The sequence below is a fragment of the Polypterus senegalus genome, chromosome 8 (assembly GCF_016835505.1).
Source record: "Polypterus senegalus isolate Bchr_013 chromosome 8, ASM1683550v1, whole genome shotgun sequence".
Lineage (NCBI taxonomy): Eukaryota > Metazoa > Chordata > Cladistia > Polypteriformes > Polypteridae > Polypterus > Polypterus senegalus.
Window position 1 is genome coordinate 138222812 of NC_053161.1, and position 15263 is coordinate 138238074.

General features: G+C 37.5%; 1 protein-coding gene across 1 annotated transcript in view; it reads left to right on the top strand.

The window, feature by feature from the left end:
* Window positions 1-666: 666 nt before the first annotated feature.
* LOC120534319 (thioredoxin reductase 1, cytoplasmic-like) overlaps window positions 667-15263 on the top strand; it is a 125613-nt gene continuing 111016 nt past the window's right edge. Inside the window, exon 1 of the mRNA XM_039761822.1 lies at window positions 667-1025. Within this exon, the coding sequence (XP_039617756.1) occupies window positions 947-1025 (79 nt within the window). The 5' untranslated portion in view covers window positions 667-946. The remainder of the gene's footprint in view (window positions 1026-15263) is intronic.

A 15263-nucleotide genomic window follows, 5' to 3' on the forward strand; every position in this document is an offset into this window, starting at 1 on the left:
TGCGTTCGCTGCCACGAAATAACATCCGTTTTATTAGTCTATTAATTCGCCCATTTTCAAAGCTATCTAATTCAGTTCAAGTGTGAGAGAAAAGCCAATGGCTGGCATGAGACTGAAAGTGGATGAACTGGCATTCGTAGCGCCTGTGTGGAGCTGGGAGGCAACAGCGTCAAACACCGCACCCCTCTCACGTTTCTAATTAAGTTTTAACTTTCGTAATTACGGGTAATTTGAGTACTATGACCAGAAACATGCAGATTTGCAAAGGATTTGTCCTGGCAGTGACAGGAGGGCATATCTTACGTATATCTGCCAAGATCTGCGCAGCTACTATTGGGGCAGATCACGTGCGCTCCTTTTGCCAGGTTTGCGCAGGGCAGTGTCTACCGGATCTACGACCCCTGAATTTGCAACAGTCGTCACTTTCAAGCGTACTTGTGGGAGAATATTATATTTATATAAACGTGCCTGTTGTCATTTTGTGCTTATTTGCTTTTGTAGAGAAAAGTAGCACGAAGGACGCCTTATGAAAACTGGTTAAAAATACCAAACACCTCTGTTATGAAACAATAATGGCAAACGTTAAACGGCAGGTGTCGCCAGGTCTCTGCGGATCCTTATCATCAAGGAGTTTTTGAATCCTTCTTTCAGATCCTCACTGTCCTTAGTCTTTTATTTTAGAAGTTTTGAACTTTGCTCTTCATATATTTACTTATTTTTAAACCATGTTTGAATTTGATGTGTGTCCTCGATGCCTAGCACGGAATCAATGTATTTTGTACTGCGACGAGTCAACGCGCAGACGAAGGTACTTTGCATTTTAAACGGCCGGACTCCAGGACTAGAGGAAGCGGCGCAATACACCTGGTGGGGCAGCCTCGACACGCGGTTATCACTTCTCTTTTCGTGGAACTGTGGACCTACGGTATGGTAGTCACCCCGTGGGATGGGGAATATAGTTCGTAAAGGGAAAAACGTCATTGTGGACAAAACTCAAATGAAAGGATTGTCAAACTGGAAGTCAGGTAAGCACAGCCGGTAGACAACGTCTGTATAGGGGCAATCCTGCGTATCTCCTTCCCATTAGTTGAAGGGTGGCAACGCGCTCCTGATCTATTGCCCATTAAGAGTGGAGTCCAGTTTCTTGGAACTGCCTGATTACTGGTGCAGCAATTTACTAACATTATACGATATGCGAAGTATATCTTTGAGGATTTTCATAAAGATGTGCCCAATACAGTAGTAACTAAATGGAACCCGTGGCACTAGCAGTCAACGCGCGTTCCTTCCACGTTATCCCTGGATGCACATTGTAAGTTGCGCTGTGTTCGTGCCTTTTAGATATACATGCTCAAGTGAAAATTGAAGCATCGCTTTACGATATGCTCTCCCACTTCCTTCTTATTTTTCAAAGTTTTGCCGTGTCTGATATTTTCCCACTCCCTGAAAGACGAACAAGTTTTGGTGTGTGTGATTGTTTAGCGAATGGCGTCCACTCCGGGGATTGTACCGTTGTTCTTGTTTGTGTGAGTCTGTTGAGGCGATAATATTGCACCTTGCAATGTGATAATGCAAAATCCACATTCAGAAAATGAACTAATGAATGATAACCAGACTGGTATAGTAAATAGCAAACCCCATCACCGCTGCATTCTACAGCCGGATCAGTATTCCTAAAGAACCAACGCGTGACGTTCGGGGTTACTTATGAGAACAGAACGTATACTGTAAAAAAATGTTAAATTTACGGTAAAGTACTGGCAGCTGGGTTGCCAGAATTTTACCAAAAAATGGAGACAGTATTTTTAGGTCTATAAAAAAATATTTTTACATTAAAAAAAAAACTGGCAGCTGGGTTGCCTGAATTTTACCGTAATAAATAAGGTGACAATATTTTTTAGGTCTACGGCATAACGTTGTAGTAAGTAAGTGTTTTTCTTTACATCACATTTAAACAGAAGGGAATGTTTAACCATAACCATAAATCCATGCACTGTAATAAATACAACCCACCATAAATCAGCTTCCATACCCTCAAAAAACATTCAGCACGCAGGGAAAAATAAGTCTGCTAACTTTGTTTAAGTTTTTTTCCTTACTGTTCAAAGGTATGTGGTTCACTAGGGACAATATGGTAAAAGAGGGCGTTTCCTTATGCAAATTTCATAACTTCCCTGTTACTGAAAGCACTTTACCGTTTTACATTTTATAGTTACTTACCTTCGCTATTTAACAGTTTTACACTGTAAATCAATTAAGATTTTTTCAAGTGTAATTGAATTGCATCAGTAAACGGTATGTAGCATATTCTGAAGGTAGAAAATATCGATTTTACAGATCTTGGCTGTAAAAAATAATTAAATATATTGTTTAAGATATACAGGTAATTTTCAGTAGAACTTAAGGTAAATTTTTTCAGAAAAGGTATATTACTTTCACCATTTACAGTATTTTTACAATTAAATTGTCAGTACACGTTAATAGGAGAAGCTGCATTTCCCCTTACATTTGGTTTGCCGCTGCAATCTCGGCACCTACTTAACGATCCTCTGTACAGCGCGTATAAAGGTCGTCATACTTTTAGATTAAAGCAATCGAAGAGAAGACCCTCGAAAATGTTAACGTAAAACATTATGAATCCAGCAGGGAGATCTGCATCGCCTACTCTCGATTAAGAGTTTTTCGATCTCATAAAACACAGAACGTCCACCAAGTACGGTTCTGGTATAGGATAAATATTCTCTTTCCATCAACTGTAAAACTAAATAAGCTATAGCAGAACGCCCAAAATTAATCAATTGCTTAAAAAGTTTGAAGTTAAAAGCTAGTGTTTATGAAAGTTTCATGTAAATTAGTTAAAAAAGTATTATTTGATTTGGTAAAGTGAGACAGTGGTTAGTTAGTCCAATGGATTTACCATCTTTGGTTAAGATGTTCAGATTTCCTCTATGTCAGCCGTGTCGAACTCCAGTCCTGGCGGGCCGCAGTGTTTGCAGGTTTTCATTTTAACCCTTTTCCTAATCAGTGACCAGTTTTTACTGCTAATTAACATATTTTCCCTTCATTTTAATAGTCCTATTTTTAAGGGTTCAGTCCTCTAAATTGATCGTTCTCCATTAAATGGCAGCCAAACAGAAATGAGACATGAAATGAGTCAACTAATGACCAGCTAAATTAAGGTGTTAAACTTCAACCAATTTCACTCCAACCAGTTTCTTAATGAGGAGCCAATTCTTGCTGGTAATTAAACTCATTATTTAATTCCATAGCCTGTTGTTGCTCTCATTCTGCCACAGCAGACATTTCCAAAACTGTGGATGGTCTGTTTTTCTAAGAACACAGTCAAAATGTTTTGGTGACCTTAGCAGATTAACCTTACTGAGACCTCCACCTTTCTTTATTTTCAAATACTGTGGTTAGCTGGTCACACAGTGGCTTGTTTTGTGTCTCATTATCGTTAGGCTGCTAATTAAGGGAAAAGAATCAAGTAAGAGGTTCCAGTCAATTTACTTAAAATGAAGGCAAATCTATGTGTGTGTGTGTGTAAGTGTAAGTGTAAGTGCACCTTGTGATGGACTGGCACCCTACCTTTTATTTGTTCTTGTCCTGTGCCCAAAGCTACTTGGGATGGTCTCCAGTCCCCTGTGCCTCTGATTTGGACTGAGCTGGTTTGGAAATATCATCATGTCAACCATTTATTCACAATCCCCTCAAAACATTTATCATTGAATTAACTTATATCAATTTTGCCACACATTTCCATTCACTCAAATACTTTTGATTTGAGATATACAGAGGGCTTTGCGTCAACATGAAGTACAATTTCCACATCATTTTCTAACCTGCTTAATCTAGGCCAGGGTCACATGAGCCTATCCCAGTTACCATAGGGTGCAAAGCAAGAACAAACACCAGTCCATCGCAGGGCAACCACATACCAAGGACAATTTAGTATCTTAATTTCGTCTAACTTGTTAGTCATGGAGTGGAAACCAGAGCACATGGAGGAAATCCATGCAGACATGGTTGAGAACGTGCAAACATCATGCAGGGAAGACCTAGGATGCCAAATCTCGTCTTCTTACTGCAAGGCAAGAGAATACCACAGCACCACTGTGCCTCCCAAGTACAATTGTTAGTAGAACAAGTTTCAAACATATCCATTCATTTTTTTTTTTACTTTTGTCAAATCTGACTTATTTTATTAGCTTTATTATATTGATTAATTCCAAAAAATGTTTTGTGCTAGTCATTGAGATTATTTTGCATCAACCCAGAGACGTTATGTGTAATTAGTACTCAAAAGGTTGTTTATAACGGCATCAACACTAACAGTTAAGAATGTGGACGGGTTATCCATTTTCTGTTTATTTTGTATAATTGCACTTCATGTATAATGTTTACATTGCTAATTTTGTTGTACAGGAGCCAACGAAAAAGATTCTTCTTTGATGTAGGATGGGAAATAAATGTGCCAGTGTATAAAAAATGTATTATAAATAAGTCTCCACATGCACATAAAATCCAAAGTATTCAGAAAAAAATCAATGTAGTAAAAATCTTTAACTTTGTTTCTAAATTTTTAAAGTTGGTGGGATCCCTTGGACTACAATGCAACTAAAGGGGCAGATCTCTATACAGATATACTGTAGGATAGTCAGGTAGATTCTGTAAAGCTTGTTTGTTTTAAGTTAAATCAACTTCATTTGACTGTGCATAGTGAACATGAGCATAGCATTTATGAGTATAAAAAGTGTTCATTTTGAGTAAGATTAACTTAAAATAGGTGAGTAACGACAATAATGCCCAAGGCAGTTATGCTTCTGTTTAAAGGAAACAATTTAATGGTTTTGTTTCAACATGATTCAAATGTGTTAATGTGACATCTAGGAGAATTAATGCAATATCAACAAACATGATTATTTCAAATTATATTAACTTAAATAAAGTGAAAAAATGTGTTTTCTTTTCCTAGAATTTACCAAATTCAGTTCAGGCTCATAACAACCAGTTCCTTTGCTAGCATCTGTTTACAAATTCTCTTAATCAGCCAGTCAGTTAAATGACATGTTGTAAAGCACAGTCAACAGCATGCACTGTCACAGGGTGCATAATAATGCCAGCAAGTTATAATATCAGACTGAAATAACAAGTATTGCATGTATGCTGTATTATATATCAGTATAAGTGTGCATTTCAGTCCAGCTATTGACGTCTGATTGTGGGTTGACACCTAGTGATATGATTGGTAATGCCTTGCACATTTTGTTAGTTGTTGTTCAATAAAGACAAGAAAGAAAAAGGAACGTGCTGTCTGCTCGTCCATTCTTACCAAAGGAAAAAAGGGCAATGATAGTGTACTTCATTACAAATACATGACGTGCTGTGTCTCTTATATTCTGGCAAAGCTTCTTCTTATTCTTTTGCTCTTCATTTCTTGTTATTCTGATAAAAGCCCTGCTCTTCTTATATCATCTGGTAAATGGAGTTTGTATTACTTCCCAGTTCTACTTTTACAAACACTGTGATGAAGATGCTTTTTCCCTTAGGCTCTGCTGACAAATGTGCCAAGATGCATGCTAAAAATATACAGCACTCTCAGTACTAAATCATTAGTAATTGGAGTATAGCTGTATTCATGATCTCTAGGGTGATTATGTTGTTGTACTGGAGAGGCTTTTTTTACTTTTACAGAAAAGAACTGAACACCTTGAATATACATAGCTGAGTGAGCTGCAAAAATCATTGGTTAGACGTGAGCCCATCTTGATTTTAGTAAACTTGGCTCATCATCACAAATTTACTTAAAGTATATTTCACTCTCTGTTCACCAGTTGGTTTATCACACCTTGTGTCAGGTAGTGTAGTTTAGTGACTAAAGACACAGGATTTTAAACTCCAAGATTATAGGTTCAGTTCTTGTTGTTTACTCAATATATAGCTTTGAGCAAGTCACTAAACCTGCCTGCATGGCCATTTGAGAAATACATGTAAATAATTGTATTATGAAGTTTTGCTTGTAGAGCACCTTGAGATGGCTGTAATCCTTAGAGAGGGGCTATATATGCTGTATAATGAAGGTTGTTTGTATGCTGAATTGTAGTGCAGTTCAAACCCCAATGTATTAGCTTCTGTCATCTGATTAATTTGTATAAGAACATAAGAAATTTGATAAATGAGAGGAGACCTTTCAGTCTACCAATCTTTTTTGTTTAGCTTAATAGCTAAGCTGTCCCAATATCTCATCCAGATTCTTCTTGCAGGTTATTAAGGTTTCTACTTCAACTACAAGTCTTAGTTGTTTGTTTCAGATTCACACAACTGTTTGCTTAAAAAGTGCTTTCTGGCTTCTGCCATAAATACACTTCCATTTAATTTCCACTGATGTTCTCAAACCCTTAAGTGAATTTTGCTGGATGTACTTTATAACTACATTTGAGAATTTTGAAGACCTGGATTAGGTCCTCACACAGTGTCATCTGCTTAAGACTAAACAGGTTTAATTCTTTTGAGTTTGTCGTAGTCTGACATGTTCTTAAGTCCTGGGATGCACTTGGTTGCTCTCCTCAGCATGCTTCTATGTCTTTCTTGTAGGGTGGCAACCAGAACTGCACTTGATACTCCAGATGATATGTCATTTCTGCATTACATAGCTTGAGAATAACATCCCTTGATTTATATTCACAAGCTTTCACAATATAGCCAAACATCTATCTATCTATCTATCTATCTATCTATCTATCTATCTATCTATCTATCTATCTATCTGTCTGTCTGTCTGTCTGTCTGTCTGTCTGTCTGTCTGTCTGTCTTATCATGAGTTAATATATTGTATTGTCACCAAGGTGCACATCCTTGAACACAATACATTTTGTTATTCACATATCTGTACAATATGATCCATATATTATTTAATTAAGGTTACATCTTAGGAAATAGCATTATGGGGTATACCAGACGCAGTGCATAAGACTGACATCTGTGTACTCTCCTGAATATATTTTATTTTACAGATATTTTTACAATATTCTCCAGGCACTATTGAAAGAAAGACATTGTGGTAAAAACTCAATAAGAGTTTGATTTATTTTTTTTACACATGAGAGGCTCATTTAACTTTAATACCTAACAATGGGCATTAAACACAGTTAGATGCCCACTGTACAAAGTGACCAATTGGATAAGCCATGCTTCAAACATAGCATATGATATGGAAACAAACTTAACTGGGGAGTTTTAGTGGCATGGCTACAAAGGCATAGGCATTATATTAACCCAAAATTTAAGTGGAAGTAGAAAAAAATGGAATTTGAAAAGGAGCCTGACATGTATTGAGCATTTCCCTGTGAAAGAAGGTTATGACCTTGTACACTTCATGGTGATGGCTACCTCTATGACAGAGGAAGCATCACATGAAAATAATACTCTGAAAGAAGTTGGCAGTAACATGATCTGCATTGTTAGCTGTCTAGAGTGGCAGATTTTATGGCTGCCAGCCTCTTTACTAAATGAGCGCCCCCCTTCCCCCTCCATGTGCTGCTATTCAGCACCAGTCCACAAACACTGTAATATTTGGCACTTGCTTCAGCTTCATAGTTTTCAAACCAAGGATCCATCTGTGTTGTTGGCAGCCCATCTGTCTGCCTGTTGTTTAGCCTGTTCGCTAAAATGCAGACATGTGGCAGAACTATGCAGACACCATGGTTTTGTGTTTCCTCCTGCTATTGTTTTCAGTCTGCGAAGCCATTAGGCACTCTGAAACTGAGCACAAGAGTTGAATTTTATCTTAAACTTCTATGAAGGTTGGCATTATAGACTGGGTAACAATGATGAAGCTATATCTAAAACTGGCAAAGCATTCACATTTCCCTTGCCTGATTTTACAGATAGTCCATGCAGTATTAGGAAGTAGGTCACTGGTGATATTAGTATAATTTTTTAACATTGTAAAAATAGACAGAAGAATTTTAAACTCATCATTTAATTTCTGTATCCAGAGAAAATGGAAGATGTGTGTTGTATGGCTAGAAGTCAAGAATTTGTCAAAATGTATCCCCTTCTTCCTGCAGTTTGCTGTGGTGGAAATAGACGCTTCACAGTTTTGTCTTTTGATACTTGCCATTCAGTTGTTCTCTTTTTTATTTAAAGACACCAAAAGGATATATATTGATTATTATAAATATTAATGGAATACAAATTTTAAAAAGGAAATTGATCTTTCCCTGTTCATTGTTAGTGTAAAGTAAAGTGCAGGTTTAATTCCTATGCCCAGGTCATCCAATTATAAGTGAAAAGATAAACAATTGGTATAAAGCTGTTAAAAAATTAAAGCTATGAAAATAATATAAAAAAATTAAAAAATTACAGTTCTGTTGTAAATGATTGATAACATGTTTCTATAATATATATACAAATGAAGCTTGTGAAGTTTTGTTTAGTGGGAATCCCTGTTGGTAGTAAAGAACAGTGTCGCAGAAATCCATGTTTATGAAAATATCTCCATGTCCATATGGCTGGAAAAAAGATTGCAGAAAATTAAAAGGAAGTCATATCTTTTTTACCATCCATACATCCATTCATTTTCTAAACCCTCATATTATATATTATTATTATTATTATCTGCGGTGGGCTGGCGCCCTGCCCGGAGTTTGTTTCCTGCCTCTGTTTCCTATGGTGGCTGGGATTGGCTCCAGCAGACCCCCGTAACCCTGTAGCTGGGTTATAGCGGGTTGGATAATGGATGGATGGATGGATATTATTATTATTATTATTGTGTTTTGTTTTTATTCTTTTTTGGCCTTTCATGTCATGAAAGTGTGGTCATGGCAGCAAGCCATGTGTTTAGATATGTGTATATATAGTTTATTTTGCTTTGAATTGATTGATCCAAATGGTTACAGCATAATCAATTAATTTTACAGAAGTCTCTGTAGGCCGCATGGCAGTAGCAGCTTTTTTCTAGCAATCTCTGTTGGTACCTAAAAGTTTGGAATTCATGGTGTTCTCACCCACTCATTGGTATTACTTGTTAGGGCACAAGCAATGCTGGACAAAATATAGATCATATAATTGCCATCATCTAGTGGTTGCCATGTGTGTAGCAAGTTTCTAGGAATTCCCTAAGGTCAGCCAAAATTGATTGCACCATCTTGTTACCATATACTTTTGGGGGAATTTTTCCATCTTCTGGCCTGATTTCTCTCCATCCCTCCCTCCCTCTCTCTCTCCCTATCTCCCTTGACTTATGATGAAGAATTCCATTACTGGGGCTATAATTCTAACACTTAGCTTCTGATTATTATTTCCTCTGAATTGGTAAACTCTTCTTCATATTAATGATAAGATGCAATAGTAATAATATAGATATTGTTGAGCCATGCCAGGCTGGGACTTGAATTACAGATAACAGTGGGCACTGTAGAGCTGTGAAGGTACTTTACCTACACCCCTAAAAAAGGAAGAATGTAAGATATAGCAAGAACAACCCACATTTTATTCTTGGAGACTTTATTGTCTGCAAAATGAAGATATATTTGACTAACTTCTTACAGCATGTATTCTGTCCATAAAGGAATAAGAAAAACTCTTGATTTTTGCTACAGTGCAGTTAATGGGAGCATACAGATCAATAGCCAAACTTTCATAAGGCTCTCCTGATCACAGTGTTTATCTTCTCCCAGTTTAGAAGAGATACCTGAAAAGAGAAAAACTACACAATTAGGCTCTGGAGTGGACATTCTGTTTGGTGTCTACAAGGATGCTTTCAATGTACAGACTAGGATCTGTTTAAGGATCAAAGCACATATTTACAGAACCTTTCCGGTGTCACTAGCTGCATTGTTGTTTGTGAAGACATGCTCATTTTAACTAAAAATAAATTAGCCTATCCTAACAACAAATCCTAAGTCAAAATATCCATAATGTCATTATTATATAAAAAGAATACAGTGGAACCTCGGTTCACAACCATAATTCGTTCCAAAACTCTGGTCATAAACTGATTTGGTCATGAACAGAAGTAATTTTAAATGCACAGTATAATAGTAAACTAAATGTAAAATATGAATAACACTGAGAAAACCTTGAACAACAGAGAAAACTAACACTGCAAGAGTTCGCTCTATAGCGCCACGAACCCGCTCGCTAAAAACACTTTTTTTAATGAGTTTTAAGCACAGGGAAAAAAATGAACATTTGAAAAATCTGTAATTTAATAAACCACCAAGAAAAGTAACATTGCACCAATGCACGCTATGAATCGATCGCTGTAAACAGAAGTGAAGTGGAGGTTAAAATCCAATAGAAAAAAGTCATCATTAAATACAACAAGGTTAAAACAATGCTCGGATCTATCTCTTGTGCATTCTTTAACTGCCTTCTCGGCCTTATGAATCCAGCCGTCTCTCTCTCTCTCTCTCGTGCGCGCACGTGCGTGTGTATCTCCCGTGCGTGTGTGTGTCTCTCTCTCCTGTGCGTGTGTGTCTCTCTCTCAGGTGTATCTCTCTCTCGCGCGTGCGTGTGTGTCTCTCTCTCTCATGCACGTGTGTCTCTCTCTCTCTCGCGTATGTGTGTGTGTGTGCGTGCGTCTCTCTCGCACAGGGAATGCACAGGGAGAGACTGAACACGTGCAGAAATCATCGGCGCGCACAAACCGAAAGGGAAACTGGCTTGTTCGTATACCTAGTGTGTGGTTGTGAACAGATGCAAAAGTTTGGCGAATTTTTTGGTTGTAAACCGATTTGTACGTGTTCCGAGACGTTCGCGAACTGATGTTCTACTGTATTGCTTTTAGACAAGGTAGTACTAATGAGGCAAGTGCTGCACAGAAATTTTTAAAACTTGAAACAAAACAATCTAAACACGATTAATAGCATAAAATTGAACAGAAATTGCATTTGAGGCCTGCCAGGTCAGGCATTAAAACTTTAACTGTCAAAAAGTAAAAAACCAAAAAAAAAAACAACCATGGTTTCTAGTTTTAATATTCATTTCGAATGAGAAAATTAATTTTTCTTAGGATTTAAGCAGTTTGATTGTAGCGACATCTTGTGCAAAGCAGTTAACCTCCATTTTTTATCTAATTTTCAGGTTATCATTATAGTAGCAGAAGGCCACAAAGCTATGGAAACCGTCTACAATAATTCCTATATCTTAAGACAAAAGACCCAAAACCTTAAAAAACTTCTGACCAGTGGCTGTGACATCACTAGTTCTGAAATCATATGGAAAACTTATAAAGATGAAGCTGATAGAGAAAAATCAGGCTTTATTGGACCAACTAGCCAAAAAATTTCCTCTATATTTTCTTGTGCGAGTGTCTCTTCACTTTTAAGAGTGTTTCTGTCAAGTCTGATTCTCAGATTCTGTCATTATTATTTTCGTGGTGCTTTTCTTGTCTCCTGTTCAGTTATATACTACCCATCTTTGAAGGCGACTCTCTCAGGTTGCCTTCTATACCTGTACTCCTCCTTGTGCATTTCATACTCACACTTCCTCTTCCTTCGCATCATCAAAGCCAAACTAATCAATCACGGCATAGCCAAGCTGACCAATCTGATTGCTCTTAGGTACCGGACACACAGACTTTAGTGTCTTATTATATAATAGACTTCACTTTGCCTACCAGGCTAATAGAAGGATAGAGGAAACCATTGTTACTTTGCTTCATCTCTAGTATAACTACATGGAGGTCCATTTTAGCCTTCTATTTGTAGACTTCTTGTAAGCTTTTTATACCATCCAGCCCCAAATTCTTGCAGAGAGACTTCTTAAAGTCTTTAATTTGGATTTTAATTTGACATTGAGGCTAATTGACTTTACAACTGACACGACTCATAGAGTGAAAGTCAGTAGTTGTTCATCATACATGCTGTCTTCATCCACAAGGTCCCGTCAGCTTTTTTTACACTTTTGTTGCACATTCTCTACATTAATTGTTTTTGTAGTAAATTTCAAAATAGCTTCATCTATAAATTTTCTGATAACTCTCTGATTGTAAGCCTACTTAATGAGAATGAAATAAGTAATGGTCTGGAGAGTAGTTAATTTTGTTAGCTGGTGTGATGAATCTTATCTAAAAGCTTAACATTATAAAAACTCTTTCTCTATGATCCTTAGCTGGTGACTGGAAGTGGTGGTTGACCATGCAACCAATACGCTGCTGTAAGTGCTGTAGGGCTTTGGACATTGCTCAAGATGCCTTTCCATGCTTTAGGGTCCATGGCAACTGTCCTTGCTTTATCAAGCTCAAGGTGATGACTCTTCATGTCTTGCAGTACCTCATCATTCCAAATTTTATTGGGTGCAGTTTTTTGTATTCTCTATTCAATGGGGAACCTTCTCTGTAGGTGTCGATGTGGTATGCTGTCTGGGCACTTTGAGCTGCATTATTTGTATGAAAATGTGTTAAATAAATAAATGTTGTTGTTGTTGTTGTTGGGCCCAATCGACAGACAAGACCAAACCATCTCAGCCACAACTTCTGGATTTGCTCATCTACAGTTGGTTGTTATGCATGTGTTGTCCAGTTGACTTTGTTTGGGATATGATCATGAATTGAGATGTGGAGAATCTGTTGCAGGCATCGCATTTGAAATACCTCAAGCTGGTTCAGGTCCATTTGAAGTTGTGTCCATGTTTCCGAGCTATAGAGCAGAACTGGCAGGATGAGCGTGCAGAAGAGATGTATTTTGGTGTTTAGGGTAATGTTGGTCTTCTTCCACAGGCACCACTTGAGTGAGGCAAATGCTGCAGTGCCTGTCCTATCCTATTGCAGATCTCCACGGTTGATGATACTTTCTTCTCTTGGACCAGTGACCCCAGGTACTTGAATTCATGGACTTTTTCAATCTATAGTCCCTCGGTGGATAATGGACTGTGGCCCATCTGTCACTAGAACTTTGGTCTTTGGTCTACATTAATCTTTAGGCTGTATTTCTGGACAGTGCGGACGATAGTGTAGAGAACATCAGTCACCTTGGTGTCATCGTCTGTGAATATGGCGCTGTCATCAGCGAACATCAAGTCTGTCAGAAAGTAATCCTCATCATATTGCACTGCAGGCTTACCACTGAGTGCCTTCCTCATGATCTTATCAACCACTATGTTGAATAGGAGGGGGACACCATGTCTCCCTAGCAAACTCCAGTCTGGATGGAAAAGGATCCAGATAACTTGAGACAGCACTAGTTATGTCTTCAGTGTCTTCCATAGTGTGGGCTAGTGGATACAGTCACATGTGAAGACAATGACAGTCCGTTTCCTGCATCTGATTCTCTCTTCCAACAGTTGGCAAAGGGCGAAGATTTGATCATAACAGCCCCTGTGTTGTCAAAACCCTGGTTGCTTTTCCGAGCTGGTTTGTTCCAAATGTTTCTGCAGCCTTGTTTGAATGACCATCACGAACACCATGCTGATAATAGAGAGGAGGCTAATTCCACAATAGGTCTTATACTCTTTTTTTGTAAAAACAAAGGCACTAATTATTGATTTCATAAGAAACTCACAAGAAACACATCAAAGACCCGGCAGTGGAGATTGTATAATGTTATAAATATACTGGGACAATCGTAATCAGAAGTGACTTATTATCAAAGTACAAAAGCAGCCGGCGAAAAGGGACAGCAGTGCCTCTACTGTCTAAGGAAGCAGACTCTATTTTGTGAGAATCCTACCATTATGTCAATTTATTATATTGAGTATTGTATTATGTATGTCCTAACTTATGTTCTGCTGGCTTGGTTTGTAAATCATATTGCTAGCAGCAAAAGCAAAATAAATCGAATTGTTAAAAAGCTCAGTAAAATAACAAAGCCATAACAATCATATAGCACAGGCCTATTTAATAAGCAATTATAAGCAGAGTGTACTCTGTCAATTTGCCCAGAGGGGGCTGGGGGTCTCATGGTCTGGAACCCCTGCAGATTTTATTTTTTCTCTCCAGCCGTCTGGAGTTTTTTTGTCTTTTCTGTCCTCCCTGGCCATCAGACCTTACCTTTATTCAATGTTAATTAGTGTTATCTTATTTTAATTCTTACTTTGTCTTTTTTCTCTTTTCTTCATCATGTAAAACACTTTGAGCTACATTGTTTGTATGAAAATGTGCTATATAAATAAATGTTGTTGTTATTGTTGCTGTATCAGATAAACCCACTACATTCACAATTCTAGTTGTTGTTATTAGGTCACATGTTTAAGGTTCTGAGGATAAAAAGCAACCCTTTCATGTACCCAACTGCTTTTAATCTTCTGAATTAATTTTATTTTAGTAAACACAGTCTATATCATGGCCATTCAATTATCATTCACATCAATAATTAGCCAAGTCTTAAATGTTGGTGTCATTTTTATATGTAATAGGTAAGATCTGATGTTAGACCGTCAACACTATGTTCACTGCTGTGTTTTATTTATTTGTACAAAGTTTGGGTTTGTTAGTATTTTTAATGTTATATTATGGTCTCTCTGTAAAATCTTCTGACAAACCAAAATCTCTCTTGAGACAATAAATGAATTGAATTGAATTGTCAAGCCAGTAAAATAAAAAAGAACCCCCTACTGATGGCTGTAGAATGCATATTTGCAGAAAGTGTCCTAGAACTGATTACTTCAGGACAATGCTGATATGGTAAGTGTAATGGTCTTTGGTGAGTGAGTTAAAAGACTCAGTCTAATGCTTTGTTCCATTTGATATCACATGTCAGAATTTCTGAGTCCCTATTTGGAATTTTCAGCTAGAGTGCCCTATTAAGTCAGATTTCCTACTTAGAAATTCAGGGCTAGTCTGTCAAGTCCAAGTTTGTCTGACTTCAGATTATCACATCAATCCATAATGGCGATGTACACCACGAACTTTAGCACTTTATATTTATTTCTGTTTTATTAAGTAAGTTGTACACACAGTACCGTCTAACTTTTATCCATGGACAAGTTGCTACAGTGTTTGGATGCACAAAATACTGCATAATGCTCTCTTGTCAACTGCTATTTATTTCAACTGTGCAAGCACAACAAATGCTTTCCTGGATGCATCCATATTGTTTTTCTGAATGTTTCACTGGAACACAGTCAACTCATGTGTTTATCATTCCTAGCTCTGATATCCAATTTCCAAAATAGATTAAATGCTGCGTAATTGGATGTAGCATGGTGTTACTGTGTGGTATGCTTAATCCCAAGGTGTTGATGATGATGATCAGACTACATAGTAGTTATTTTGACCTTTAGGACAGAATGAAGAAAGCCCAAAGGATGGACAGAAAGGT